At 40.4% G+C, this 11255-nt stretch overlaps 1 protein-coding gene across 1 annotated transcript in view; it reads left to right on the plus strand.

Annotated features, from left to right (window-relative positions):
* The window catches only part of MCUB (mitochondrial calcium uniporter dominant negative subunit beta), a 97054-nt gene extending 86390 nt beyond the window's left edge, over positions 1–10664 (plus strand). Inside the window, exons 5-8 of the mRNA XM_055587946.1 lie at positions 2360–2520; positions 7827–8030; positions 8633–8749; positions 10150–10664. Coding sequence (XP_055443921.1) covers positions 2360–2520; positions 7827–8030; positions 8633–8749; positions 10150–10227 — 560 coding nt within the window. The 3' untranslated portion in view covers positions 10228–10664. The remainder of the gene's footprint in view (positions 1–2359; positions 2521–7826; positions 8031–8632; positions 8750–10149) is intronic.
* The last annotated feature ends 591 nt before the right edge of the window (positions 10665–11255 follow it).

The following is an 11255-nucleotide window of genomic DNA, read 5'->3' on the forward strand; positions in this document are numbered from 1 at the left end:
TTGAGAGCTAAAGACACATACAGACTGAAAGTAAGGGATGGAAAAAGATGTTTCATGCAAATGGAAAATGAGTGAAAGACCTCAGTAGGCATTTCTCCAAAGAAGACATACAGATGACCAGCAGGCACATGAACAGATGCTCAGCATCACTAATTATCAGAGAAATGCAGATCCAGACAATGCAATATCACTTCACACCTGCTAGGAGTGACTGTCATCAAAAAGTCCACAAATAACAAATGCTGGCCAGGATGCAGAGAAAAGGGAGCCCTTGTGCACTGTAGGGAGGAATGTAAATCAGTGCAGGCATTTGGGAAACGCTGTGGAGGTCCCTCAAAAAGCTAAAAATAGCACCTGCACTAGCATATGCCCCAGCGATTCCACGCCGGGTATGCATATGGAAAAAATGAAAGCATGAACTGGAGAAGATACATGCGCCCCAGTGTTCCTAGCAGTGCTGGTCACAGTAGCCAAGATATGGAGCAGCCCAGGTGTCCACCAACAGAGGTGTGTGTGTGCATTGGAGTACTGCTGTATATACTCAGACCTCAGTAGCCAAGATATGGAGCAGCCCAGGTGTCCACCAACAGAGGTGTGTGTGTGCATTGGAGTACTGCTGTATATACTCAGACCTCAGTAGCCAAGATATGGAGCAGCCCAGGTGTCCACCAACAGAGGTGTGTGTGCATTGGAATACTGCTATATATACTCAGACCTCAGTAGCCAAGATATGGAGCAGCCCAGGTGTCCACCAACAGAGGTGTGTGTGTGCATTGGAATACTGCTGTATATACTCAGACCTCAGTAGCCAAGATATGGAGCAGCCCAGGTGTCCACCAACAGAGGTGTGTGTGCATTGGAATACTGCTGTATATACTCAGACCTCAGTAGCCAAGATATGGAACAGCCCAGGTGTCCACCAACAGAGGTGTGTGTGCATTGGAATACTGCTGTATATACTCAGACCTCAGTAGCCAAGATATGGAGCAGCCCAGGTGTCCACCAACAGAGGTGTGTGTGCATTGGAGTACTGCTGTATATACTCAGACCTCAGTAGACATTTTGGAATGTCTGCTCAGCCATAAAAAAGAATGAATATTGCTCAGCCATAAAAAAAAAAAAATGAAATTCTGCCATCTGCTGCAACATGAATGGACCTAGAGAGTATTATGCTTAGTCAGACAAAGACACATACTATATGATATCATTTATATGTGAAATCTAAAAAATAAAGCAAATTAATGTATATAGTGAAACAGAAGCAGACTCACAGATATAGAAAACAAACTAGTGGGAACCAGTGGGGAGAAAGAAAGGGCGGGGGGGAGGCAAGACAGGGGTAGGGGATTAAGAAATACAAACTACTATGTATAAAATAAGCAAGAATACAGCACAGAAAATTGTAGCCATTATTTTCTAATAACTTTTAATGGAGTATAATATGTAAAAATACAGAATCACTATGCTGTACACCTGAAACTAATATAATATTATGTCAACTATATATATATGGTGGTAAAAAAAAAAAAAAGGAAATGCTGACAAAAATGGGAGTAAGCCATAAGGACACAGGAGCCAGCTGGAGGGTCTCCCACTCACCATATCTGGTACAGTTTGAACATCCTTGGCTCCCATGCTTGTGACTTGCCTGCCCCTTTTTATTTTAAACATTTTCTTTCTTTCTCATGTAACTAGATGATTCAGGCTGATCTTATACTCCAGCACTGATACCAGCCTTTTCTCTGAAGATACCTCCAAGAAAAATATTTCTAAAAATGTAAAAAAGAAAAAATTTAAATAATTAAAAAAAGCAGAAACTGTGGCTCCCCTCAGATCTATATCTTATTGAAAGTAACTTACACTTGAATCGCTTTTCAAATGCATACTGTACCGTTGTTACATGTTTGTACACCAGCTTCCCTCCCTGGTGGACCCTAAAGTGATTTTGGACAGAGAGTTGAGGGTTAAGAAGGATCTTAGGTTAACTCAGGTATAAAAGTGAACCTGTAAACTGATGTGTTACAGACTCAGGTGAGGTATTTACCTGGGTTCTGGTACACGGATACTCCTTTTTCCTGTATTACTCTTCCTTTTTTTTTTTTTTTTTTAAAAAGAAAGTGCTGGTCATATTACAAAAGAAAAAAAGACAAAAACATAATGTATTTTAAACTTACTGTCTGGTTATTATTATTCCAGAAAGAGATGAATGTCATCACCTGAGACAGAAATAAAGGCCGATATCAAATGTCCCCCAAGGAGTGGGGAGCGCCCAGACAGGCAGCCATGGGGGCGCAGATTTGGTTCCCTGGGAAAAGATGTGGTGGCTGCCTCACGTTTCCTTTGTGTCTTCTTTTCTCAGAAAACCTGAGCAGCGAGCAGGCTACTGAGATGGAAAACATGAAATCTTTGGTTTACAGACTGTTCACCGCCTTGCATTTAGAAGAGTTTCAGAAGAAGAGAGAGCACCATCTGCTGGAGAAAATTGACCACCTGAAGGGACAGCTGCAGCCCCTCGAACAGGTTTGGAAGCATCTCAATTGAGTCTATTTGTAAATAATCATCGTTTGGTCACAAAGTCGTGTCTGACTCTTCAGCGACCCAATAGACTGTAGGCCGCCAGGCGCCTCTGTCCATGAGATTTTAATACTCAGTATTGGTATAACTGCTCCCTCCATCTGAGCGTTTTTCTGAATGCTTCACATGGGTTTATTTTCTCCTTTAATCCTCGCAGTGAACCTGTGAATTCGGTATTATCAGCCTCATTCTTTGCATGAGGAAACTAAGACAGCAAAGGTACATAGCTACTATGTGGAAGAGAACTTGAGCTCTGGCAGTCTGACTCTGCTGCCGTCTTAGACTCTGTGCTGCGCGTTCTGTCTGTGGATGGGCCAGTGTCTCAGTGAGTGTGTATAAGATTAACTGCGATACACTAGCTGGAGCACTACCATTTTTTTTTTTTAAGACAATAGGCCCTCCACTCCCACTCTGCTCAACTGAATTGCAATTGGAAAGTGAGCAGTGGCTTCCTAACATCTGAAGTTAATCAGTGGTGGAAGGAAAACAAAACCACAAACTTTTCTAGGGAGGAGGGGCAGGAGTCTGTTTTAAGGGAAAAATGCATTTTTTTTAAACCTCGTGTTCCTATTTGTGATTTTTAAAAATGGGTAGGTGTATGTGTATCTTTGTGTATGAATAAAGAGTTTCTGGAGATAGAAAAAATGTTTTATTGAAGTATAGGTGACTTACAGTATTGTGTTCTCTTGTACAGCAAAGTGATTCACACATTCTTTTTTACATTCTTTGTCTATTATAGTTTGTCATAGGATATAGAGCTATGAAGGGACAGGCTACCCACTCCAGTATTCTTGGGCTTCCCTTGTGGCTCAGCTGGTAAAGAATCTGCCTGCAATGCAGGAGACCTGGGTTCAGTCCCTGGGTTGGGAATATCCCCTGGAGAAGGGATAGGCTACCCACTCCAGTGTTCTGGGCTGGAGAATTCCATGGACTGTATAGTCCATGGGGTTGCAGAGAGTCAGGCATGATTGAGAGACTTTCACAGGATATTGAATATAGTCCCCTGTTCTATACAGTAGTACCTTGTTGCTGAAAGGAAGCTTTTGATAGTAATTAGCTCTAAGGATACTTAGGGGATGCCAGAGAGAGGGACTTTGTTTTTGGATTGTGTACCCACATTTTCAGGCTTCCCTGGTAGTTCAGACATCTGCCTGCAATGTGGGAGACCTGGGTTTGATCCCTGGTTTGGGAAGATACCCTGGAGGGGAGGGTACGGCAACCTACTCCAGTATTCTTGCCTGGACAATCCCCATGGACACAGGAGCCTGGCAGGCTACAGTCCATGGGGTCACAGAGTTGGACACGACTGAGCAACTAAGCACACCCACATTTTCATTTTTTCTTTACTTAAAGTTGATAATACATTTCACTTGTGTTAAGATTAAAAAATCTAAAAAAATGGCTAATAGAAAGTTTTCCTTCTACTGTCCTCTCAGCACCATATTCCTGAACTGTGAATCATTTCAGACTTTATCTGTGTACAAATGCAAATATATGATTTTGTTCCCTTTTCCAGTAAAGAGTATATACTGTTGTACACTAGTCTCACCTTTTTTCACTGATGGTATATCCAGGAAAGATCTCCACATTGTACCTAGAGAGCCTTCTCACTAAAGCTGCATGATAGCTTCATGAAAAATTGATAATTTTTGGTTTTTTACCCTTAAGAATGAACCTATAACAAAGCGTGTGTGTGCAAGTACTACCTGTAGGATACACAGAAGTGAAATTTCTGGGTCAAAGAAAGTAGACATAATTTTAGCTAGGTTTAGAAGGTGACTTCTGAGCTTTTCATTGTATACCCTTCTGTTTATTTTTTCCATGACCAGGTATTACCGTTATAATTTAAAAAATGGTTGACTAATGAATTGATTTGGAAATAAGGGATCACTCATGAACGTACATGTTTTATAAATTCTGATTTTTCACAAATCTTACCTCTCTAATGCAGATGTGTATCACTTTCATTCCTTTGCTTTTTTTTTAATTGGTGCACTGTAAACAACTAACACTGAAACCATACTCGCAGGAAACTAGTCAATCTAATCACACTAGGACCACAGCCTTGTCTAACTCAATGAAACTAAGCCATGCCCGTGGGGCAACCCAAGATGGGCGGGTCATGGTGGAGAGATCTGACAGAATGTGGTTCACTGGAGAAGGGAATGGCAAACCACTTCAGTATTCTTGCCTTGAGAACTCCATGAACAGTACGAAAAGGCAAAATGATAGGATACTGAAAGAGAAACTCCCCAGGTCAGTAGGTGCCCATTATGCTACTGGAGATCAGTGGAGAAATAACTCCAGAAAGAATGAAGGGATGGAGCCAAAGCAAAAAGAATACCCAGCTGTGGATGTGACTGGTGATAGAAGCAAGGTCCGATGCTGTAAAGAGCAGTATTGCATAGGAACCTGGAATGTCAGGTCCATGATTCAAGGCAAATTGGAAGTGGTCAAACAAGAGATGGCAAGAGTGAATGTCGACATTCTAGGAATCAGCGAACTCAAATGGACTGGAATGGGTGAATTTAACTCAGATGACCATTATATCTACTACTGTGGGCAGGAATCCCTCAGAAAGAAAGGGAGTAGCCATCATGGTCAACAAAAGAGTCCGAAATGCAGTACTTGGATGCAATCTCAAAAACAACAGAATGATCTCTCTTTGTTTCCAAGGCAAACCATTCAGTATCACAGTATCCAAGTCTATGCCCCAACCACTAACGCTGAAGAAGCTGAAGTTGAATGGTTCTATGAAGACCTACAAGACCTTTTAGAACTAACACCCAAAAAAGATGTCCTTTTCATTATAGGGGACTGGAATGCAAAAAGTAGGAAGTTAAGAAACACCTGGAGTAACAGGCAAATTTGGCCTTGGAATATGGAACGAAGCAGGGCAAACTAATACAGTTTTGCCAAGAAAATGCACTGGTCATAACAAACACCCTCTTCCAACAACACAAGAGAAGACTCTAAACATGGACATCACCAGATGGTCAACACCGAAATCAGATTGATTATATTCTTTGCAGCCAAAGATGGAGAAGCTCTATACAGTCAACAAAAACGAGACCAGGAGCTGACTGTGGCTCAGATCATGAACTCCTTATTGCCAAATTCAGACTGAAATTGAAGAAAGTAGAGAAAACCACTAGACCATTCCGGTATGACCTAAATCAAATCCCTTATGATTATACAGTGGAAGTGAGAAATAGATTTAAGGGCCTAGATCTGATAGAGTGCCTGATGAACTATGGAACGAGGTTCGTGACATTGTACAGGAGACAGGGATCAAGACCATCCCCATGGAAAAGAAATACAAAAAAGCAAAATGGCTGTCTGGGGAGGCCTTATAAATAGCTGTGAAATGAAGAGAAGCAAAAAGCAAAGGAGAAAAGGAAAGATATAAGCATCTGAATGCTGGGTTCCAAAGAATGGCAAGAAGAGATAAGAAAGCCTTCCTCAGCGATCAATGCAAAGAAATAGAGGGAAAAAAACAGAATGGGAAAGACTAGAGATCTCTTCAAGAAAATTAGAGATACCAAGGGAACATTTCATGCAAAGATGGGCTCAATAAAGGACAGAAATGGTATGGACCTAACAGAAGCAGAAGATATTAAGAAAAGGTGGCAAGAATACACAGAAGAACTGTACAAAAAAGATCTTCACGACCCAGATAATCATGATGGTGTGATCACTCACCTAGAGCCAGACATCCTGGAATGTGAAGTCAAGTGGGCCTTAGAAAGCATCACTACAAACAAAGCTAGTGGAGGTGATAGAATTCCAGTTGAGCTATTTCAAGTCCTGAAAGATGATGTTGTGAAAGTGCTGCACTCAATATGCCAGCAAATCTGGAAAACTCAGCAGTGGCCACAGGACTGGAAAAGGTCAGTTTTCATCCCAATCCCAAAGAAAGACAGTGTCAAAGAATGCTCAAACTACCGCACAATTGCACTCATCTCACATGCTAGTAAAGTAATGCTCAAAATTCTCCAAGCCAGGCTTCAGCAATATGTGAACCGTGAACTTCCTGATGTTCAAGCTGGTTTTCGAAAAGGCAGAGGAACCAGAGATCAAATTGCCAACATCCGCTGGATCATCGAAAAAGTGAGAGTTCCAGAAAAACATCTATTTCTGCTTTATTGACTATGCCAAAGCCTTTGACTGTGTGGATCACAATAAACTGTGGGAAATTCTGAAAGAGATGGGAATACCAGACCACCTGACCTGCCTCTTGAGAAATCTGTATGCAGGTCAGGAAGCAACAGTTAGAACTGGACATGGACCAACAGACTGATTCCAAATAGGAAAAGGAGTATGTCAAGGCTGTATATTGTCACCCTGCTTATTTAACTTACGTGCAGAGTACATCATGAGAAATGCTGGACTGGAAGAAACACAAGCTGGAATCAAGATTGCCGGGAGAAATATCAATAGCCTCAGATATGCAGATGACACCACCTTTATGGCAGAAGGTGAAGAGGAACTAAAAAGCCTCTTGATCAAAGTGAAAGAGGAGAGTGAAAAAGTTGGCTTAAAGCTCAACATTTAGAAAACGAGATCATAGCATCTGGTCCCATCACTCCATGGGAAAAAGATGGGGTAACAGTGGAAACAGTGTCAGACTTTATTTTTGTGGGCTCCAAAATCACTGCAGATGGTGACTGCAGCCATGAAATTAAAAGACGCTTACTCCTTGGAAGGAAAGTTTTGACCAACCTAGATAGCATATTCAAAAGCAGAGACATTACTTTGCCAACAAAGGTTCGTCTAGTCAAGGCTATGGTTTTTCCTGTGGTCATGTATGGATGTGAGAGTTGGACTGTGAAGAAGGCTGAGCGCCGAAGAATTGATGCTTTTGAACTGTGGTGTTGGAGAAGACTCTTGAGGGTCCCTGGGACTGCAAGGAGATCCAACCAGTCCATTCTGAAGGAGATCAGCCCTAGGATTTCTTTGGAAGGAATGATGCTAAAGCTGAAACTCCAGTACTTCGGCCACCTCATGCGAAGAATTGATTCATTAGAAAAGACTCTGATGCTGGGAGGGATTGGGGGCAAGAGGAGAAGGGGACGACAGAGGATGAGATGGCTGGATGGCATCAGTGACTCGATGGACGTCAGTCTGAGTGAACTCTGGGAGTTGGTGATGGACAGGGAGGCCTCCCATGCTGCGATTCATGGGGTCGCAGAGTCGGACACAACTGACTGAACTGAACTGAAACAACTAAGAGTCATTTGTTTTTTCCTCAGATGAAAGCTAGAATCGAAGCTCGCTCAGAAGCCAAAATCAGTGGACTCCTGTGGGCTGGATTAGCGATGCTGTCTGTTCAGGGCGGAGCAATGGCCTGGCTCACCTGGTGGGTGTACTCCTGGGATATCATGGAACCAGTTACATACTTCATCACATTTGCAAATTCCATGGTCTTTTTTGCATACTTTATAGTCACTCGACAGGTAAGTAGAGTGTTTAGAAAATGGTTAAGTTATAATGTCTTTTGTAAATAATTCCTCACTCAAGTAATGAGCAAAAAATCCTTCTTACTTACTGAATTACTGCTACCTGGGTTCTTTTCAGCTGTTAAATTTTGTTGTTTTTCCAGATGGAGATTTATATTAGCACAGAGAAAGTGTGTATAACCTCTATAGTGAAAATACAGTGCAACTTAAACTCCTCCTTTGAGATACACACATCAAATTTGTGTACTCTGTGTCCTGTTTATAAATGAATTTATATTTCAAACCACCCAGAAACTTTAGCTTTGTCTTGTGATTCTTTTGCTAAAAGTGTCCATTTTCCATTTCCTCTCTTCTATCCCTGCATGTGTGATTTCTCTTCCCTGCTTGCTTGCTTTTGAAAGGAACAGCTGATCTCGAGTGAGACTAAATGTTTGTTTCACTTGCGTTGCCTTACGCTGGCTCTGATGGCTACAGATATGATGGCAAATATTTTACTGATGTGCCTTCCTCTGCTTTGTTGTTGCTAAGACAAGTGTCTTTCTTGCCGAGGTATTATGTTCATTTAAAGCATGTTCTATTTTGCTTTGATTTTTTTTTAGGATTATACTTACTCAGCTGTAAAGAGTAGGCAGTTTCTTCACTTCTTCCATAAGAGATCAAAGCAACAGCATTTTGATGTGGAACAGTACAACAAGCTAAAAGATGACCTTGCTAAGGTACCTCATTGCAAATATGACATCTTACAGCTGGTCTTATTTGGGAGCCAGAATTTAGGGTCAGGGAAGCATCCTCGGTGGCTCACTCACACAGGTTAAATCTTGGTCCTACATAGGCTTCTCTGTATTTTGGTTTGTTCAGTGAAACAGCTGACATGTCCTGATACTGATTTCCTACAGTTTTTTGGTCATCTGTATTCTACATGGGGATAGCTTTAAATGTAGATAGGAAAAGTCTTAAATGACTCTGAGATAATAATAGTTTTCAATAGAAATCTGTTTCTAAGTGAAGATGTGTTTTTAAAGAAAGAAGTCCAATATCAAGCTCAATTGCAAATTTTGAACCCATTAAGAACATAAGACTTTTAGGAAGGTGAGCACTCTGATAAAAGAATTTTAAACTCTAAATACTTTCCAGGTTTCTTCTTCTTAAAAACAGAAGCCATATGGCATTCCTCCTTTCATCTTTTTCTTCTTTCAGATGAGAAAACAGAGGTGTATACTCTGTTGGAAAGTGGGGAAACCAGGGTATGAAGCCAAAAGTTTGGCTCTGGAGCGGTACTCTGGAGCACTTCCATATAGTCTGATTCCTAGGCAGCTGTTATCTCTGGCCTCTCAGCAGACCCATTAGTTTTTAAATTTTTCTTAGCAATTTTATAACAAAGTTTTAGAAAAAAATGTCTTCTACTGTTCAATACATAATCATTTAATAGCCAGTGATCAATCATATCTTTTATTACCTGTATCTTCTAAACTACCCATCCCTCAAATTTTTTAAAAAAGAAAGATATAACAGGAATTTATAGTCCAAAAGTTGGAGATAAAGAGGCTTTAAAAATACATTTACATTCCATATAATCATTACTTAGGAAAAATGTAATGATGCTTTTTGGGATACTTACATTTAAATGATGCAATCCAAGAAGACTAAAGAATGTTCTCCTAACTAGTTTCCAGCACTGGGCATTGAAGATTTAGATTTTTAAGGTAATAAAGTTGAGAAAAAGGGGAAGCTAATAGGTCAGATTAATGGAGTTTTTGCTGTTGTTGTTTTGTTGCTGCTATTGTTTTTCATGAGCTAGAAAAACCACTATAGAGGGGAAAATGAACATAATAAGAACTATAAGGAAGTACTATAAACTCATAATTTACTATATATATATATAATATAGTATAGTGTGTATATATATATATAGTATATAAAGCATATACTATAAACTCATACTATAAAACTCTTTTACAAAAGCAGCCACATAAATTGAAATATTGTGGGCAGTTGCCACTTGTCTTTTCGGTCTGTGTGTTGGCCTCAGGAGATGTTAGTTATGAACTTCTTGGAGCAGTCATCTGACGTGCTCGTGGTCCTCTCTGATGAGTGCCCCTCCTCTTCCCTTGGACAGGCCACCGAAGCCCTGAGACACGTGCGCCGCTCTCTCTATTTGCGGATGCAAGTAGAGGAACTCGAGGAAAAGAAGTAATCTTAAATTTTTAATGTCAGTGAATTTTTCCATGATGTGTTTATTTTGCAACTGGAACTTTTTGAATCCCACAGTTCATTTGCATTTGACTGTTTCAATCTCTTGTTAATAAAAAAAAAAAAATGCTTGCAAAACACAGGTATTCTTTGATGCTCTCATTTGAGATTTTCGGTCTGTGGATTTTCACGGCTTGTTGAGGTTTACTGCTGGAAGGATCTGGGCTGCACCCATCAAAATCAAAGCTGCTGCTGTTACAGCTCATCATTTAAGCAGCTCTATCAGCCTGTCCCGTGTTCCTTCCCGTGCGGACGTGAAACGGCCAGTGTGCTTGGGCTCCCTTTCTTAGGCTTCATTTAAAATCATCTGGTCATTACTTTCTTTTTAATTCACAGTAGTTGGAAGATTTTTATCATTTGATAGTTAAAATTATTATAAAATGTCATTTGAAATGTTTCATCTTAATATTTACTCAAGTTACTGTTTATCATTTGTTGTCAAGTATTGTTCTAGGCACTTTACATAAAATTATTTGTAATCCTATAATCCTATGGGGTTGCTGTTTTTAATCCCAATAAGGAAACTAAGCTTTAGCATGGTTAATTTGCCCAGGTGTACATAGCCAGAAAAGATTTAAGCACCTACTCAGAGTAGATGATAAATCTTTATAAATGTACAACTCATGGTGTTCAATCCATTACCTAGGATGTCACCTTTTCAGTGATTGACTACGGGACAGAAAGGGTAATGATGACACCCTGATACTGAGATTTGCTTTAAGAAAAAGAACACTGTTTTAAGGGTATACCTTTCAGTCAAATCAGATTCAAACTTCAAACACCTTAATTAGAGCAACACCCAGTGATCCAAGTGCTAGTCTGTATCAGTATCTCTGAAACCCGCAGAGTCTGGATTAGCAGTATGTTAAGTGTTTTATTAACAAGCTAAGAATATGCACTTATGACATGTTCTGCCTTTGAGGAACCCTGTTCCCAGGAAGGGCCAAGACCACCAATACAATGAAAGTTAAG

This window comes from Bubalus kerabau, chromosome 7, assembly GCF_029407905.1.
Source record: "Bubalus kerabau isolate K-KA32 ecotype Philippines breed swamp buffalo chromosome 7, PCC_UOA_SB_1v2, whole genome shotgun sequence".
NCBI lineage: Eukaryota > Metazoa > Chordata > Mammalia > Artiodactyla > Bovidae > Bubalus > Bubalus kerabau.